The following is an 18865-nucleotide window of genomic DNA, read 5'->3' as shown; positions in this document are numbered from 1 at the left end:
GATTGGAAAAAAAACCCAAATCCCCTGGGGGCATGGTCTTGCCCTCATTCCCAAGCTGTAGCAGAGGAATTCGAGGCCCAGAGAGGTCGTGCATCTTGCCCAAAGTCACACAGCAAGGCTGGCCATTGGCCTCCCTGCCTCACATCTGAGCATCCTCATGCCCTGACCTCAGCCGGCAGCCAATCCAAGCCGGTCCCACCCTCCCCGCAGGCTAACCTGCCCCTGCTGCAGCGGGAGCTCCTGCACTGCGCCCGTCTGGCCAAGCAGAGCCCTGCACAGTACCTGGCCCAGCACGAGCAAGCCCTGCTGGATGCTGACGCCTCTTCCCCTGTCGACTCCTCGGAGCTCCTGCTGGAGGTTAACGACAACGGCAAGAGGAGGACCCCCGACAGGTACCTAGGGGCGCAACAGGCAGCGCCCTCCCCTTCTGACTCCTGAGAGCTACCCTCCTGCCAAGGCTCAGCGGGCACCCACTGCCAGGGCTGAGAACGCAGGTGGAAACCGTGTTGTGTTCGTGGCCGCAGCCACTGGGCTGGTCAAGTTCAGCCTTAACTGCACAGGCTGATCACTGGGAGGCCATGCTGTCCGGCCGTGGCGAGGCCTCCTGAGGACTCAGATGCCCCTCACCCCACCCCGGGAGGACAAGGGAGGAGGCAGGAGAGAGTCTACCTGGCAGGAGTTCCCTGCAAGTATGCCTGAGTGTCCAATGGCCCGAGGTCCCCAGATGCCTGGGCTGACACCCACTGCTGGGTCACAGCGCGGGTGTGTGTCCTGCTGCCAGGGAAGGCTCTCTACCTGCTCTCTCCAAGAAGACCCAGGCACCCTGACTCCCAAGTCCCAGGAGCCCGCACTCCTGAGAAGGAGGGGAGAGGGGGCGCCAGGCCCCTAGCGGTCAGGTCTGTCTCCTGCTCGCTCACTCTGTCCATGCCCCTGCCTCCCTCTCTCTCCTCGGTCCGTGGCTCGTGGTCCCTTGACCACTGTCCCCACCTGCTCTCTGGACCAGGACCAAAGAGAATGGGTCAGACCGGGACCCACTGCACCCAGACCACCTCAGCAAACGGCCATGCACCCTGAGCCCCGCCCAGCGCTACAGCCCCAGCAACGGGCTGCCCCACCCGCCGCCGCCCCCACACTACCGCCTGGAGGACATGGCCATGGCCCATCACTTCCGGGACTCCTACCGCCACCTTGACCCCCGGGAGCTGCGGGAGCGCCATCGGCAGCTGGGTGAGTGGTGTGGGCAGGGGCGGCCAGGGTGGCTGTGTGTACCTGCAGGCAGGTGCCGCCTGGACACATCTGTCTGGAAGGATGGACGTGAAAATACGGTGCAGAGGAAGGGTCTGTGCCCCACTCCAGCTGGGCTGCGCCCGTAAGCCTGAGGGACAGTCATCTTTCAAGACTCTGTCCTGGGGGGCAACCCAACATCCCCCAGGCCTGGGAAGACCCCTCCCCATGGAGGGAGGGGCACCATGGCTGCAGAGGTACCTGTCCTGGGGGACTTAGAGCCTCTCGGGGTGCATGGTAACCAGGAAACACCTGGCACGTGGGGGTCCCCAAGTCATAGGATCTGTGGCCTCGCCTCCAAGGCCTGGGTGCCCCAAGGGAACATGAAGGCACCGCTGATCACACACAGCCAGTTCTGCCCTCTAACGGGACGGGCATCAACACCAAAACACCAGATCCGTAGGGAGTGGTCCCTGAGCAGAGGAAGGAGATGAGAGAGACTGGGCACTGGGGCCACACCCCTAGGGTTAGGACTGCCTGGTCCTCTGAGCTCTGAGATTCCCTAGGTGTGCCCCTGGGCAAGTCACGGCCCCCCCTACCCCCGCACACCTGCAGCCTCTCTGCTGATTGGTCTATGAGCAGCCCTGCCCTTGGGACATGAGGGGTTAATAGAGGGCTGGGTCCAGAGTGGGTGCCATAGGGCCCAGCTGTGCTGGCAGCAGGGTGACAGCTCTTGGTGGAAGTCTGATTGGCACTGTATGCTTTACTGGGCTCCAGAAGGCAGCACCCCCAACATGTTCTGATACACCTGTGTGATGTGTTAGCCTGCCCACATCACAGATGGGCAGACTGAGGCCCGGAGGGATAATGGACATGCTCAAAGTCGTCTAGCAATGATGACTGGCCTTCTGAGCCTCCTCTGTGCTGGTCAAAGAGATGAATAAGACCAGCCTGCAAAGGCTACCCCTGAGACGGAGGCCCGGCACACTAGGGCCAGAGGGCCCCGAGGCAGGGTCAGCAGAGGCCTTACCCCTTATCAGGCCGTCTCCCCTCCTCCTCCCTACGGGAGCTGTCAGGGCCTGGGCCCAGGCAGCAGGTGACAGCGTCTGGCTCCCCACGGCTGGGTCAGGCAGGTGCTAATTCCCATCCGCTTCTGCTAACGCAAAAATAAACGCCAGCTGTCAGGCAGATCTCAGCCACTATTTTGGTTGGGGCGTTGGCGCAGGCCCCAGCTCTGCAGGCAGCAGGGCAGGGCGGTGGGTGGACAGCGTCCTGTGGCTACCACCTCCCACCTCAGCTGCAATTTGAGGAGGCATTTCAGGTTTGGGGACCAAGAAAGGCCTAAGTAGACCCCAGCCCAGGAAGCATGGAGCATACTGGGTCACAGTGAGGGTGATCGTGTTTGGTATTTCAAGCAGTATAAGAGGAGAAGCTGTGAGAACGCCAGATGCTGCCCTTCTGGCATGAATTTCTCAGCTCATGGTTGTTTTGTTTCTGACTATGGGGTGGGGGCATCCCATTGTTTCAGTCCCTGGAGCTGTACCAGCCAGTGGCTAAGAGCACAGCCCCAGCACCAGTCGACCTTGCTTGACCTTGGTCAACATGTCCCCTTAACCAGCCTCAGTTTCATCATCTGTTAAGTGGAAATAACGGCAGGAACCCCTCCCCCAGAGGATGAAACAGGGATGAATGGGTAAAGCTCTAAGTACAGAGCCCTCCTCCATCCACACCAGGGACTCTCCCCTCCCACTAGGGAGGCAGGGAGGCTGGGAAACTGAGGCCGCAGGTAAGACAAGGGGCCTAGGCCCCATGGGGAATGAGTGCCAGGGCTTTTGACTTTTCCAAGCCCCACTGTTTCCCAGGAGACCACACTTGGAGCTGCTCATTTGAGGCCCAGCAGATTAAGCCATGCATCCCTCTTACCAAGCGGGAGCTCAGCTCAGGAGCTCAACCCATGGAGGGGAACAGGCCTTGCCAGCCCTGCCCTGTGGACTGACACAGTCTGCTGGGTGATTGAGAATAAACAAGGAAGCACCTGTGATTACTAAACAACCAGAGATATATAGGGCTCAAGGAAATCTGGGAGCCCAAGGCTGCTGAGGAGGAAGGAGCCTGCCACCTGGGCTTTGGAGGGTGCATAGGAGTTCAGCTAGCTCAGAAAAAGCAGTAAAGTGTGAGTTGAAGCCAGGCAGCCACAAGGAGACCCTGAGCAGTGGAGACACCCCTTAAGTGAGGTCCACAGACACTTCTCTGGCAGCAGGGGGCAGAAAGAGAGAGTGGCTGGATTTGGGGGAGGAGAAGGAGTAGTCAAAGCGAGAGATGGGGACACCGGTTTCTTCCTCTCAAGCATGAGTAGAGGAGAGGCCTGTTCCTGACCCACCCCACCCAGGGCGGTGGGCAGAGAGAGGGTCAGAGCCCTGGGTTCCCTTCCTCACCTCCCCACTTTCCCTAGGAGGGCACAGCCCTGACCAGGACCTGGGGTGGGGGCGTGAGCAGGGGCGTGGCTTGATTAGCAGGGGCGGGGCCTGAGCTTCCCTTCCCTCCTCAGCAATGCACGGATCCCGGCCTGAGGAAGTGATTGACCACAGGCTCACAGAGCGCGAGTGGGCGGAAGAGTGGAAGCACCTCAATAACGTGAGTGTCCAGGCTCAGGCCACGGGGTGCCACAGCCACTCCCAGGCGCTCTGCCCAACCTGCAGGGGCTACAGGGGCAGGCCGCTGTGCCCACACCTCTGCTTCCCCTGCACTCCTGGCCAGCCCTCAGAACACTCCCCCCTGGGCCGCCATGCACTGTCTCCCTTGACCATAAGAGTTGGACCTCTTCAACACCATTTTCAGGTCATACCTGCCCCGCGTCCTTTTGGGGAGGGGAGCCCAAGAAAAGGGCGGTCCCCAGAGCAGCGCTGACCCCTCTGCTCCACGGGGCAGACCGCGACTCCAGGGCTGCAAGGAGAGCTCCAGCTCTGGGTCCTGGACAGTCTCCCCACCAGTGGGAGCCCTGGGTGCCTCCCCAGTCCTTATCCAGGTGCTCAGGGATCTTTCGCAGCAGCAGAAATGGGTTTTCCAGCCAATGCGTCAAGAGCCGTGGGCAGGTCACACAGTCGGGTGGACCGGGCCGGAGTGTGGGGCAGTGTCCCAGCTGTCCTTCTCTGCGCGCGGCTTACTCACCTTGGGTGCCCACAGCTCCTGAACTGCATCATGGACATGGCCGAGAAGACGCGGCGGTCGCTGACCGTGCTGCGCCGCTGCCAGGAGGCTGACCGCGAGGAGCTCAACCACTGGATCCGGCGCTGCAGCGACGCGGCAGAGGACAGCAAGAAGGGCCCTGGGCCGACTGCCCGGCCCCTCGGCAGCTCCGTGGGCACAGAGGGTGCTCAGCTAGGTGTGCTGGGGGGCATGTGTGGGGCCGAAGCAGGGGGATCAGGGGCCAGGCCATCACTGGTCATGGCCCTGCAGGGAAATAGCACCTAAATCGCCCTACCTGAAAACGAAGGGTCTTCTGCTGCACAGACACTGCCTGACCTGCAGGGAGGCCCAGTTCTTGGTTCCGATGGGACAGGGTCTCGGCAATGGGAGGACCCCGGGGGCCTGATGACCGTGGAACCTGAGAGAGGCCATCTCGGCCCAGCTCCCAGTCAAATCCAAGGCCCATTGCCCCCAACAGTCTCCCTTCATGACATTGCCCTGTTCCCGCCTCCACCAGCTGCAGAGACAGGGTTTCCCCCTTGTGTACCTCAGGGACCCCCAAGATCACTCCCACACCCTGCCCCCAGGGCCCAAGAGGGCGTGGCCCTGTCTTGTGTGTGACGCTGGTGCCCCTGTGTTTCAGACGTCCACCGGGAGTTCATGCCTCGGACCCTGTCCGGCTACATGCCCGAGGAGATTTGGAGGAAGGCGGGTGAGTGTGGATGGCCTGGAGCCCCAGACTCCCGCCCTCCCCGTATGCTGGAGGGGCCCAGCAGGGCCTTCACAGGCCTGCTGACCCACTCTCCACCCTCTAGGGTGTGGCACTCTGCACACAGTAGAGGGCAGGCTTTGGAGATTCCCCCACAACCATGCCTGCCTGCCCGCTCCAGGGTTGTGGGCAGGGGAGACCCAGCTGGGCTGGCACACGAGACGAACAGCCCGAGGTGTCCTTTTCAGAGGAGGCGGTGAACGAGGTGAAGCGGCAGGCAATGTCAGAGCTGCAGAAAGCCGTGTCTGATGCTGAGCGCAAGGCCCACGAGCTCATCAGCACAGAGCGGGCCAAGATGGAGCGGGCCCTGGCCGAGGCACGGCGGCAGGCATCTGAGGATGCCCTCACTGTGGTCAACCAGCAGGAGGACTCCAGCGAGGTAGGGCCACCCCCCACCCCTGCCCCCAGTTCGGGGCGCCACCCCAGCTCCACCACCTCCCAGCCACGTGACCTTGTGCAGCTCCAGGGCCTCTTGACCCCACGTGGCCTGGTGAGCTGGATCCTGTGGGTGTTCCCATTGTACAGATGTGGAAACTGAGGCCTCCAGAGAGAGTCTGGCTCGCCCCAGGTCACTGCCCAGGAAGTGGCAGGACTGTTGTTCAAACCCAGGCTGGCTGACACCAAAGCCCACGATCTCTCTGACCCCTGAAAGCAGAAGGGTGCACGAGTCACCGTCCTGGCACCTGTGTGTCTGGGGGCTGGACTGGTCCAGAGGGATGGGTGGGAACCCTGGGTGACCAAGTACATTCTCTGTTTGTCTGAGAATGGCTCAGAAGGCAGAGAGGTGAAGAGAAGGGTGCAGCCCTCTTCAGGGGCCCCTGGACTCTCTTCAAGGAGGGCACTTCTCCAAAATCCCCTGGGCCTGTCTGTGCTGGGCCGGCCCTGAGAGGGAATGAGGAGATGACTCCCGGTCAGGTGGTGCCCATGTGCATCTCTTTTCCACTGCACTCTCAGCTGGAGCAGAAAGACCTGACGGTCTGAGAGGCCAAGGGAGTGGGGACGCAGGAGGATGGCCTGTGCTGCTTCAGGCCATGGACGTGCATGCGGGGGACGGTGGGTGTCAGGGAAGCCCGTAAGCAGGGTCGTCCGTCCGGGCAGTCCTGGAGGGAGTGAGCCTGCAGGAATGCAGGGAGCAGCGAGGGTGGGAGCTGGGGGCACACCTGCAGAGGGTGGCCAGCAGGAGGCTCAGGAGGCTGCCTGGGCACATGGTCCTTCCTCCTAGGGTGGCTTGGCTTCCCCACCCCACAGCCCACGCTGCTGCCTCTGGCCTTTCGAAAGTAGAATCCCTGCCCACCTTCTGCTCACGTGGGTGGCTGGGGTCATTGCTTGTTCCAAAAAAAAGCAGAGGCCCAGTGGTAGGGAAAGGACTTCAGCAGTTGTGGGCACTCACTGCCCCTTTACTCTGCCCAGACTGTGACATTCTGGTATCAAAGCCCTGTCAGTGCTAGGAGGGATTCCTGAAAGATCCCCTTTGGAAGGGGCCATGGCACACCATGAACCTGTCTGGGGTGGGCTGGGGTGGTGGGAGCCTGTCCCCCAAGAGTGGCCCAGCCAAGGGGCCTTGTCTGCAGAGGGTCACCTGCGAGCCTGGGAGTGGAGTTTTTTTCTCTTCTTGCTCGGTGATGCCTTGGCTGGGTTTGAGCTGGTGTGTTTGGAGCGTGTGCCTGGCCTGCAGCTGGGTGGGTGCTTGGGGGAAACGGGGCAAGCCCGGGCCACCCTGATCATCCCCCCTCACCTCCAGAGCTGCTGGAATTGTGGGCGCAAGGCCAGCGAGACGTGCAGCGGTTGCAACGCGGCCCGCTACTGCGGCTCCTTCTGCCAGCACAAGGACTGGGAGAAGCACCACCATGTGTGCGGACAGAGCCTGCAGGGCCCCGCGGCCGCTGTGGCCGAGCCCGTGCCCGGACAGTCCGACACCGCCACAGGCCTGGGCCCCTGCCTGCCCCCGGCCGCTGCCAGCCCCAGCGAGGCGGGCTCCACTGGGCCTTCCCGCCCCGCCTCCCCTGGCCCACCTGGCCCCCTGGACGCAGCGCCCCGCTGACCCTCCAGGACCTGATGTCCATGAAACTGCCCAGCCCCGCCCGGCCCGCAGGACGCGCACCCAGCCCTGGGAGCCGACCATGGGAGTCACCGCTGCTGCTGCTTCTCTCCAAAAGAAAACAGAACCAACAAGACTGCATCCACACGACTTCCTCAGCTACCTGACGAGCACACCTCGACCTCTTCCGAATCCTCAGAAGCCCCCAGCTGAACTTTAGGCGGCCGATGGATGCTGGCCAGAGGTGACTGGCTCGTCCAAAACCGCCTCTCCCTCCTTGTCTCGCTCTCTGTCTTGTTTTTATCTCTTTATGACTTTCACATACTTTCTCTTCAATGAAAAAATCGAATTGTTTGGTGGCTTATATTTTCATTGAAGAATTTTGGGGGACTTTGTGGCAAGAGAGCTACTCAGAAATGGACAAAGAAAACTGGGGTTTTCTCCCCTTGCCTGATTCAAAAGGGAAAAGGAAAACTGTTCTTTCATAGCCGGAGATCCGAGCCGCCAGTTCACGGAAACCGCCCCAGGGGTGTGTGGCCAGTGCGGTGAGGCTGGTGAGAAAGATGTCAGACTCAAGTCGTAATTTTTCATTTCAGATTTTTTTCTCCTTTAATGTCAAATTCTTTGGCTTTAAGTAGAAATCCAAAAAGTTTTTTTAAAAAAAGAAAAAAAAAAGGTAAAGGAAGCATGCTGCAGTCCATGGAGTCGCAAAGAGTCGGAGACGACTGAGCGACGGAAATGAACTGAACTGAAAGGAAGCATACCTGTAAACTACCTTGCCAGCTAGCTAGCCAAGGACGCCGGACACACCTCTGCTCCAAAGGAAATCCAAAAAACATACACAAGAAGTCAAAATCCAAAATTTTGTTGTCACTGCCAAAGGATGTTTTTCACTGTTTTCCTCCACGCCTGGGCTTGTTCCAATGTCCGTCTTTTCTCTTGCTTTGATTCTGTTTGGGGGGCGATGGGGTATTGGGGTTTGGAGTGTTTTGTCCAACAGGAAGCAACTTCTTTCTTTTCAACTCCATGGCAGCGCCTCCGCTGGGGCCACGTGGGGTGGGCAGTGAGGCCCTCGGCACCCACACGTGTGTGTAAGCGTGTGTGTGCATGTGCACTGGGGCACACCCAGCATGTATCTGCACACGCTCAGGAAGGGTATCTTGTCCGTCCTCACACCCTCTGTGAATTTCCATCACATTTCATCCTTTCCACTTGTGAAAAAAGTGCTAATATGTCCTTCCGAGAAAGAATATAATTCTGAGACAAAACTGTGACAATCTTTCGGGTTGATTCTCGACTGCTTTTCTGAGCGTGAGGAGACAGCCACCACGCCTTCCACTGCTGCTCCTCCTCGTCCTCCTCTACCTCTGCTGCCCGCTACACGAGCCTGCCGCCCAGCCCGTTTCTCCATCCCAGCCCCCGTGTTTCCTGCAGCCAGCCCCTCTCTTCTCTTCACACTTTTGCAGAAAAAGGAAAAAAAAAAAAACCCACAAAGAAAAGCAATTTGCCCTCCCTGCACCTTCTGGAGACTTGACCAGCTGTATATAACCCTGCATTTTTGTCCAGCTCTTCCTCAGGGGATGGTCTCTCTGAAGTCCCCGCCCCATGCCTCACCCTGACCCCCATCCCACTTGCTCCCCCAGCGATCTCAAGGAGGAAATAAAGGAATAAGGAAATTCTGATCTGTACTCAGTGGGAGAACAAAGAGCAGACACGGTCTCTGATCGGGATTTTACTGCATGGCTGTAAGAAGTTCCAGGACTGGAGTGCAATAGTGACCAGCTACTGAAACCCAGAGCCCAGGGGCCTGCCGAGAGGCAAGAAGTCAATGGTATATGATAATGTGAATGTATATAGTCCTTGCAGAGGTCCAAATGATGATATTCATGATGATGATAATAAAGAAGAGATGTTTGCCAAATAAAAAATTAAGAGAAACCATGGAAGTATGTAAAGAATAGGAACTAGGTTTTCAGAGAAATCCGAACTGTGGTCCGCCAGGCAGCGATGTGTGTGTTGATCACTGTTACTTTCCAGAGTTGTGAGAACTTATCCTTTGAGTACTGAGAGGAAGGACTCCATCCGATCGCCACAGACCAGGTGCTGTTCAAACCCCACCTGGCAGGAGCCCTAACTCTGACCGCCCAGCTAGACCTCTCACCCTCCAGGAAGCCTGTGAGCTGCGCAGGGCTGCCAGCCTCTCAGAGGCTTGCTTCTGTGGGTTTCAGAAGAGCAGGGGCTGTGTGGGCTTCAGGCTCTCATGAGGCACCTGTCACGTGTGCAGTCTGCTCTCTTACACGCGCTGAACCTGTTGAAATGGCAGTTTCGCACATGCTATGATGTAGGCCCACCTTCCCTTGGCCTCTGTTCCTATGAGGTTGCAGGTAGGCAGGAGCGGGTGGTGCCCAGGGCAGCCCGGGGTCTGGTTGGGGGGTCCGAGGCCCTGACGTCAGGACTACTGCAGCCCCGCAGGTGGGCTTGGCTGGCCTCTGCTCCTCTTCAAGGACAGGCAGGCACACCAGGGGTGGTGGCACATTGGCCAGATGGTGGCCTCAGTCCAGACCAGCCTGCGGGACCAGACCACAGGCTGAGGGTCTGAGCTGGGGTGGCCCCTCCCACCCCAGTGGCTGGGAAGAGGTTGCTGCAAGCCCGCCGGGGAAGGCTCTCTTCCTGGTGTGGCCCCCACACCCGTATCTCATACACTAAGACCTGCTGCTGGCCAGGGCTGCAGAAGCCTTGTGTGAGGGGCCGGCCACAGGCTGACAGATGGAGCCCCTGCCAGCAGCGAGTGGCCGCAGGGTCAGAGGGTGGTGGCCGGGTGGGCAGCACAGTTGAAGGCTGAGGCCCAGAGCGGGAGGGAGGGGGCGTCCCAGTGGGTGCCGTGTCAGCAGATCCCAAAGGTGTGGGCCGGGTCACACAGGCAGGCCTCCTCCGTGCCCTGGGAGCCTGTTTCTGTTAGTCGCTGTGTTCAGGCCCTGCTTGAAGAGGCAAACTCAGAATGAATAGCCCTGGTGGGAGGGGGACTGGGGGTCCGTGTTTTCCCACAGTTTGCATCTACAGCAGCTAACTTTCTTAAGCCAAGAGGACGTCTGGACAGAAGGGGTCCCCCTCCTCTCTGTGCCCCAAGGCCGTCCTGCCCTGCTACCCCTGGGCTCTCCGGTGGTTGGTGCGTGTGCAGGGATCTCTTCCCAGGAGGCCCAGGTTGGACACACTGGTGACCCCAAAGCTCTGTGGGATGCGGCTGCTGGCAGAGTCTCCCTCCCCGCAAGTCAGACCGAAACAGCAGCTTTACCCCCATTCTGAGGCCAAAGCGAGGACAGGAGGGCAGAGAGAGGCGGGCGGCAGCCACAGCTGCCAGGGAGGATGGCAAGGCCAGGGTGGATGGCAAGGCCAGGGTGGCAGATGCTGGCCCGGGCCCCCTGACTCCCGTGTGGAAAGCCCCTGGTGTGAGGCCCTTTGACCTTGCCCACCCCCTGTGCTCTCTGGCCGTTCTCCTAGGATGTGTCACTGTCCCCAGGTGGTGTCTGGGGGTATTCTGTTGGCAAAGACCAGTGCCCCCCCGTTCCCTGTGTAGGCAGGTTGGCACACCCCAGACCCCGTCGGAATCAGGAGGCTTCCTGTCCCCATGGCCCACCAGGACCAAAGGAAAGCCTTAGGTGCTACAGGGCAGAGAGGAGAGCTGGAGAAAGCCTCAGGGCCAGGAGGGTACGGGCCGTAGGACAGAGGAGCCGGCCTTCTGGGAAGGGGCCAGGAGAGGGGCCTTCTGGTTTCATCCCAATGACATTGTGGAGAGAGGTCAGGACCGGCCCTGACTCCCTCCTGTTTGCCAGTTCTTCCAATATATCCTCAAAAGGACACCAGAGTCCAGGCCCTGGCACCACTCACCTTGCCTGACCCAGTTCTATAGCACATGTGTCTGCCCATTGTTTTGCCCATCTCTTCAGGCTATCTGTAAATTATCTATTGATCCTTTTATCAGTTCATCCCTCCGGCCAATCTGGTCACCTCTCTGGCCATCCAGTCTCTCACCCATCCGTCCATCCATCTGTCCATCTGTCCATTACTCTTTGTCACCTGAGACCCCATTCATCCTTCCACCATCCGCCCGTCTGCATGCCATGCATGTGTCTCCATCTAACCCACACAACCACGCCTCAGTCCATCCCCAGCCAGGACCTAGTGTAGCACCAACACCCTCAGTGACCCAAAGCCACCTTGGCCATCCCCTCCCAGTGCCCCTCCCATGGATCCAGGCCTGCTCCAGGGACAGACCAGGTTCCACTACAGGCATCGTGGGCAGATTGGACCGACACTGTAGCAACAGCTCTGGCCAGTCTGGCCCCGCCTGGCAAGTGTGGTGGCTTTGGGCCAGGAGAGGTGCTGGAGGTGGCCCACACAGCTGCTCAGGGGCCCTGTGATCAGGGCTGTCCGTCAGGGAGTCACATTCCCTGACAAGACTTGGACACTGCAGGGGGCGGTGCCTGCTGCTTTCCTTGTCACCAGGGTCACTGCCCGGAGGCGTCCCCAGGAAGGGAGGGAGACAGAGCCCCAAGTGATTGGCACCAGACACCAGGGCTCCCGGAGCCCCTTCTCTGGGTGCTCATTGTTGGCTCCACCTTTCCCCCTTGCCTGTCTTCCATCTGGGGGTCCCAGAGCTAGGAGTGAGCCCCTCAGAGCTGGAGAGTGGAGAAGGCGCCCCGCCCAGGCTGATGAGGCTGGTGTTCCCAGGACCCTGGAGGCCTAGTGCAGCACCCATCCCATCTCTCCCTGGCCCCTGCGGCCCCATACCTGCCTCCAGGCCCCCACAGCCCGCAGGTGTCTTCCAGTCCCCCTTCCGCCCACCAGATTTGTCCTGTGGCCGAGGAGGAGGCGGAGGAGTCGAGGGGCCTGGACGCCCCACACAGAGGAGGCCTGGGGAGCTGGCTGTCTGGAGCAACCCATACAGTCCGAAGTGTTCCAGAAAACTCCGTCTGCCTGCTTCCTTTTCTTTTCATTTCAATTAAGTCGGCCCCTTGGGGCGCCTCACCAGAGACCCCTACAGCAGTAATGCAACATCAGGGATTCAGCAGGAGCCTGACCTTAAACATCTGAATGCAGGGCTAGGGGCCCAGCCAGGCCAGCCTCCGTGGGTGAGGGGCTCAGGCAGTGGGAGCCCAGCCAGGCATAGCCACACACAGCCTGGTGGGGAAGGACTGACTGTCCACTTCCTCTTCTTTTTATGTCACGCTATGTTTTAATTCTCTCAAAGGGGTCAGGCTGTCTTCCTCAGTCCTGGGCAGGGTCCTGGCAGCCGCCCTCCCATGCCCCCCATCTCTCTGTTTGAGGCCCCGTGGGTTCTGTGTCATGGAATAAAGCCACCATTCACCAACACAGGCTCCGCGTCTCCTTGAGTGTCTGGCAACTCCATCTACACCCATTTCACACAGATTTGTGTGGGGGCCTTCTTGGGGCCAGGCAAGAGGGACAAGACCCTGACCCATGAGGATGGGCGAACATGTGACACAGGGTGGGAGTGTCCGTAAGACGGGGCAGATGACTTGCCTCCTGAGTTCTGGCCAAGGGCTGGGGGGGGACAGTGCACGCTCAAAGGTGTGTCCTCGAGGTGGTTAGGACGACCTTGACTTCAAGGCTTCAAGAGCCCGAACACCCCTCCCTGTGGCCGTGTGGGCACCATCCACAAGCTCTGAGGGTGGACGCCAAGGGAAGGGACACCTTGACCCCAAAGAGCCGGGGTGTCCCTGCCGTAGTGTCCCGGCTCACAGGGCAGGTCCTGCCCAGAGCGGGTGTCCTGGGCTAGGGCTCCGGGCTCCAGGGCGGTCCTAGGAGGAGGCTGTTATTAATACTCCAGCCCAGCCTGGAACATGGTGTATTCTGAACGGCGTCACTGGAAAGGCCAGCGCGGGGGCGAGCCTGTCCCCACGCCAGGCGGCTGGCGGCAGCCCCAGCGGGCCTGGTGCGTCAGCAGTGCCGGCACAGAGGGGATGACTGCAATTTTCCATTGCAGAGATCTGAGTTCAGAGGAGCCTGCCGGGCCTTGGCTTGGACACAGCCGCCATGCTGTCGCTCAGCCATGTGGAGGTAGAGGGAGGCGCCCGGGCCAGAGCCCCTCCATGGAGTCTCAGCCCGCAAGTGAGGGGAGCTGACTGCCCTGAGCTACGAGAGAGACCTGCGGCAGCCGCACTTCTGTCCTCGTCCACCACCCTCAGGCCGGGGCCAAGTCCTCAGTGCTGCCCTTGAGGCACTCTGGCCAGCCGGGGTTGGGGAGACCTGGGGACGCGTGCCTGACACAGGACCAGCAGAGGCCTGGGCACTGTGGCCACAGAGGGAGCAATCAGGAGGGCTTCCTGGAAGCAGCAACACAGTGGCAATAGTGCCCCGGGGACCTCAGACATGCAAATGCATAAAACCATGTGAAGCCAAGGGGAGAAGAGCTGTCGCAGGCAGGAGGGCTGGGAGCTAGCAGGCCATGCCTATAGGCTGATAGCCAGCTCAGGCCGGCTCCTTTCCCTCCAGGGCCCGGGGGGTGGAGGAGGGATGATGCAGGCTTAGTTCAGCTTCCCCAGAGGTGAGAACAGAGCCAAGAGGAGAAAGGCAGCCACCGCGGGCCCCACAGCACATGCCTCATCCTCCCACCAGTGGCCCCCCAAGGTCCACAGGCTTCAGCTCTCCCGTCCCCCAGCTCCGCATCCCAGGGAAGAGACCCCATCTGGTCCAAGGGGACCTACCAGCTACGGCCTAGAGGGTGCAATATGGGCTGGGTGAGCAAACACTCAGGAGGATGCCATACCAGGGCGAGAAAGAGGCCAGAGCAGCTGCTGGGAGGGGAGACCGGAAACCAGGGCACCCAGGGACACAGGTCTGCAGCCGTCCTTGAGGAGAGTGCGGGGAAGAGGCCAGGATTTGACAAGCTGCCGTCAAGCCCCCGGTATCCAGGCCTGATCTCCACAGGCCTGCAGTTTTGTCAAGGGTTCCCACCTAAGAGCTAGGGTTGAGGGGGGAGGGTCCGTGGGGGATCCAGGGGGGGTCAAGAGGAGGGATGTCTCTCCTCTGGCCCAGTACCCCGCTCTGCAAGACCTCTGACCCCGTGGCACCCAACCCCCACCCCCAGACCTTTGTTCAAGCTGTTCCCTCCACCCAGGCCACACTCGCCTCGGCTCTGCCTGACCCAATCTGTGAAGGCTGGCTCAAATGCCACCTTCTCCGGTAAGCCTACTCTGACCCCCATGCCCTTTTCGCTTCTGCACACTCGGATAACTTGCTTGTGCCTGTGTCATCCTGACGGTGGTCGACCACTGGAGGCATGACACAGCAAGGCGTGTAGACAACAACCCCATAGACAACCCCATGGACAACAACTCCTGCATCCTGGTAGGTGAGGCTGAGCTGTGGGGGGATGGACCTCCCAGCCCCACCCCCCACCTAAGCTGCACCCTCTCCATCTCAAGTGTCCCAGAGGGGCCGCCCCGCGAGGAAGAAAGGCCTGGGACGGGGGTCTGGCCTCTGATCCCTCAGGGCCTAGAAGCCAGAGGGGAGGCTTGGCCCCAGCTAGGAGACCGCTGAAGCCTCTAGTGAGAACACCTGGCCTGGGAGGGCGGGCTTAAAACCCAGGAGGGTGAGGGTAGGTGCTGGCATGGAGCGAGCCCGGAAGCCTGGCCTGCCCCATACCCCTGCTGCCATGTGGCCCTTCCTCAGCCGCACCCTCTTCCCTCCCCCTACTGAGGCCTGGCTCCAGAGGGCTTCCTCAGACCCTGAGGCCCAGGGCTGGGGGGCCTGGAGCCCAGCCGAGAAGACCCATCTGGACCCGGGGGCTGGGGGGGAGGAGGAGGAGACAGGGGAAGCTGAGGAAGACGATGAGGAAGATGCCGGCTTCCTGCTGTCTCTCTTGGAGAGGAAGGGCCTGGCTGAGTGCCCAGTGCCTGACCAGGTAACCACTGAGCAGAACGCCTGGGGGAAGCCAGTGGGATCTTGGGAACCGGGAGAACCCGGTGCCTGGGGCCGGGGGATAGACCACTGCAGCTCTGCCTCCAGGGGTCAGAAGGCCACTGTCCCCCGCCTGGAGGAGGGTGTAGGGACACCCGCCACACACAAGCTGGAGAGGCTCTGTGTGTTGGGGTGTCAAAAAGGGGCTTTCTGCAGGCCCGGGTCCTCACGGCTTCCCTCGCCCCTCCGGGGAGCCCCAGCATGACCTGAAGACAGGCAGGCCCATCCCCTCTGTCCTTGCTCCAGGGATGCCTGGGGGCCGTCCCACCTCGAGGCTCAGCCTGGGCCATGTGCTGGCAGGAGCTGGAGGCCATCAAACTGAAGCTGTGGGCCATGGAGCAGGCCCAGGGGCCGGAGCTGCCCAGGGTGCAGGACCTGGATGAAGGAGAGGAAGCCGCCGGGGCCCTGCTGGCCAGGCAGCTACTGAGTCCCGAGACAGGTAGGAGCCGGAAGGCCAGGCTGACCGCTGTCCTGGGCCATGGGGCTGAGTCCTCGGTTGCATGGCTCTGAGCACCCCTTTCCTGGTAAATTGGGATGACTGCAAACTCCCAGGGAGAGGCCGGGGTTTCCATGAGGTCCAGCCTGGCAGTGGGGCCTTCTGGATAAGCCCCAAGAGGTGGTCTTCCCCAAGAGCCCCCGAGAGATGCGGGTGCACCTCTTCTTGGAGGAGTGAGGACTGAGCCACCCAGGTGGGGCGCCTGCCCTTCGCAGCTGCCAGGAGCCCCCTGCCCAGGACAAACCCCTGGTCCTGAAGCCCCTCTCTCCACAGACAGCCCCCTGGAGAAGGCAGAGGCTGACCACAGATCCGTCTACGTGGGCAATGTGAGTGAGGGGAGGAAGGCAACTGCAGCCCCTTCCTGGCTGAGAGGATTAAAGGAAGGGCGAAGGGCTGCATTTCAGGGGCAGACTCCAAAGCCACACAGGCCTGCAAGGGAGAAACAGGAGGGGCGTCTGATGAAGGGGCATCCCCAAGAGGGAGCGGAGACCCTCTGTGGCCTGGGTTGGGGGTCCGATGAGGGGGCATCCCCAAGAGGGAGTGTGGACCCTTTGTGGTCAGACCCACTGTAGCCTGGGATTCAGGGTTTCCACATGCAGTCTCCCGGTGAGCAGATCACTGGCAACGAATTCCACTGGGAAAAGCCACACAACCCCCGCCTAGGCCAGCGAACTTGGGGAGCGTTCCTCTGGGTATCCAGTCCCCTCCTCCAACAGGGGTGGAGGACAGAGGCCCAAGCTACTACCCCCCACCCCGGGGCCCAATCAACCCCTCTCTACCAAGAAAACGTGCTGCAGGAGCCCCTGGGAGGGGGAGGCCAGTGCACGAGGCCCCCCACCATGGCCCATGCCTGGCAGGTGGACTATGGGGGCACGGCCCAGGAGCTGGAGGCCTATTTCAACCACTGTGGGGAGATCCACCGGGTCACCATCCTGTGTGACAAGTTCTCTGGACACCCCAAGGGGTCAGTGTGGGGCCTTGGGGAGGGGACCTTGAGGAAGGGTCCGGTGCCTGGGGAGAACAGCTGTGCCTGGGTAAGCATTGCCCTCACTGGCCCCTGCTCCATCCCAGCTATGCCTACATAGAGTTTGCCACAGAGAGCTCGGCCCAGGCTGCCGTAGAGCTGGACAAGAGCATCTTTCGAGGCCGGGTCATCAAGGTGTGTGTCACTGCAAGGCGAGGGGGTGGGGGTGGGGCGAGTGGCAAGGACACACAGCTGCCCCAGCCTGGCCCTTTGCCAGTCTCTGGTGTTTGGGCACATCTGCTGGACTGCTGGGGGAGGCTTCCTTTCTGATCCAGACCCCACCTGCAGGGGGAGATACTGGCTTGACTGAGGCTGTAGCGGTACTGTTGTGGCCTAAGTGGGGATCTTCAGACGATTGGGACTAGGCTAGGGTCTGATGCCTCAGGCAGCCTCATGCCCTGGGGCCGCCAGGGCCTGGTGGGTGCTGGGGCCTATGTTCACCTGCTTAAGAGCCTTAAGCAGGGAAACCCAGGAAGGCAGCTTTAGCCTTCCTCTCGGCTACGGGTGGGGAGGAGGATATGAGAACAGAGGTCTTAGGCGGACTTGGCCTTTGTTTCCAGGTGCTGCCCAAAAGGACCAATTTACCAGGGATCAGTTCCACGGACCGCGGGGGCCTTCGAGGACACGCAGGCGCCAGAGTGGGATCCTTCCCCCACGGCGGCCTCCAAGGCGGGGCCCGTTTCAGGCCACGAGGGCGGAGCCGGTGGGCGGGGCCCTGGGAGGGCGATAACCTACTGGGGCAGGGCGGGGCTCGGTGGGCGGAGCTCTGGAGGCCGCTCACCTCCCATTCTCCTTCCCGCAGGGGACGCGGAAGATTCTCACCGTGGTTTTCTCCATATTGAAGTGAGGACCGGATTTTGAGAGTGGGGTTTGCCGCTGGGTCAGGAATCAACAGCGGTGCTCCTAAGAATAACTTCCCCGCCCCCTTCATTCCTCTGGAGAACTGCCGGACCCTACCGAGGCCACCGTGCACGGAGCAGGGCACAGGGTGGGCCTGGCGCGGATGCCAGTCGGGGCTGTGGAGGGCATGGGACGAAGCTGTGGGCAGGTGAGGTCCGGGCACCACGGGGTCAGCGCCGGCTTGACTTAATCAGGGATGTTCCACTAACGCCTTTTATAGAAAAGTAGAAATATGTATCTTATTGGTAAAGCATAAATTATTAAACTTGAATATTTTTTAAAAGCACATGGCAAGAGTGTCCCCTTTAATTCGCCTCACTTGGACGCTGTTTCCTCAGGTGCAGAGAAAGCAGTTGATGGGTGTCTCAGTCTGAGACACACGCTAACAGCCAACGGGCAGCCTCCTCACACCGTAGCGGCAAGCTGTCGTGTGTCTTCACCCCAGGTCTGGTGGCCTCTGGGACACGTGCTCGCCCCATGACGAGGGGCAGAGGGATGGTGCACCTGGCACAGGCCCAGCCCTGGTGAGACCTGAATGCAGAGGTTTCCATGCTGGACCCCTGCCTGTGCCCCGCATCACCACCCCCACCCCCAGACAGATGCCCCACTCTCTCCCTGAAGGGGCAGTGTGCGCTGATCACGCTCAGCTCAGAGCTGAGGAAGGAAGCTGTGGGTCTGGGCTGCAGACACACTCGGTCACGGCCTTAAGTAACTAAAAAACCTCTCTGTGGGCTTCTCTAAAGCAACCCTCTTTGCCTTGTAATCTTTCAGTTATCAGCTCAAGTTTCGAACACAGCTCCTCTGGGGCTCCAAGCCCCAAAGGTCCCCAGTCCCTGGTGTCCTCTTTACAGCACCAGTGAAGACAGCATTCTCTCGGGAGGGCCAGTAGGCCTCTACTCTCCATCCACCTGTCCATCAGGCCAGGTTCACATTCCCCTGCTGATCTGGGGTCAGCAATGGTCCTTATAGAGGAGTGAATGACAAACCTCCCCCCACATATGTCTGCATCGTAATCTCCGGTGCTTGTAGATGTGATCTTATTTGGAAAAGGGGTCTTTGCAGATGCAACTAAGCATCAGCTGGGTGGCCCTAAACCCAGTGACACAAACTGGGTATGAGACACACGGAGAAAGCAATGTGGAGACAGCAGAAGTTGCAGTGATGTGTCCATAAACCAAGGAGCCATGATGGCCATCATCAGAAGCTGGAGAGGCTGAAAAGACCCTCCCTCAGAGCCTCTGGAGAAGG

The 18865-nt window shown here is 60.5% G+C and overlaps 2 protein-coding genes across 7 annotated transcripts in view; both read left to right on the top strand.

Annotated features, from left to right (window-relative positions):
• Positions 1–9964, top strand: part of CBFA2T3 (CBFA2/RUNX1 partner transcriptional co-repressor 3) — a 54321-nt gene extending 44357 nt beyond the window's left edge. For all 4 annotated transcript variants that reach the window (XM_055551350.1, XM_055551347.1, XM_055551346.1 and 1 more), the window contains 7 exons: positions 211–392; positions 1004–1227; positions 3773–3858; positions 4408–4606; positions 5054–5122; positions 5368–5558; positions 6921–9964. In XM_055551350.1, coding sequence (XP_055407325.1) covers positions 211–392; positions 1004–1227; positions 3773–3858; positions 4408–4606; positions 5054–5122; positions 5368–5558; positions 6921–7220 — 1251 coding nt within the window. In that variant the 3' untranslated portion in view covers positions 7221–9964. The remainder of the gene's footprint in view (positions 1–210; positions 393–1003; positions 1228–3772; positions 3859–4407; positions 4607–5053; positions 5123–5367; positions 5559–6920) is intronic.
• Positions 9965–14813: 4849 nt separating this feature from the next.
• On the top strand, positions 14814–17903 carry PABPN1L (PABPN1 like, cytoplasmic). 3 transcript variants are annotated; one of them, XM_055552351.1, is made up of 7 exons: positions 14815–15141; positions 15498–15636; positions 15967–16019; positions 16551–16657; positions 16765–16852; positions 17278–17420; positions 17520–17903. In XM_055552351.1, the coding sequence occupies exons 1-7, from the start codon at positions 14848–14850 to the stop codon at positions 17557–17559; spliced, it is 864 nt and encodes a 287-aa protein (XP_055408326.1). In that variant the 5' UTR covers positions 14815–14847; the 3' UTR covers positions 17560–17903. The 3 variants fall into 3 exon arrangements, with proteins under 3 accessions (XP_055408327.1, XP_055408326.1, XP_055408325.1); XM_055552350.1 differs by having other exon boundaries at positions 15444–15636; XM_055552352.1 differs by lacking the exon at positions 16551–16657 and having other exon boundaries at positions 14814–15141; positions 15444–15636.
• Positions 17904–18865: the final 962 nt, after the last annotated feature.

The sequence above is a fragment of the Bubalus kerabau genome, chromosome 17 (genome assembly GCF_029407905.1).
Source record: "Bubalus kerabau isolate K-KA32 ecotype Philippines breed swamp buffalo chromosome 17, PCC_UOA_SB_1v2, whole genome shotgun sequence".
In the NCBI taxonomy this organism is placed as follows: domain Eukaryota; kingdom Metazoa; phylum Chordata; class Mammalia; order Artiodactyla; family Bovidae; genus Bubalus; species Bubalus kerabau.
The sequence above is the reverse complement of the archived record's forward strand: the minus strand, read 5'-3'. Positions and strand labels throughout refer to the sequence as shown.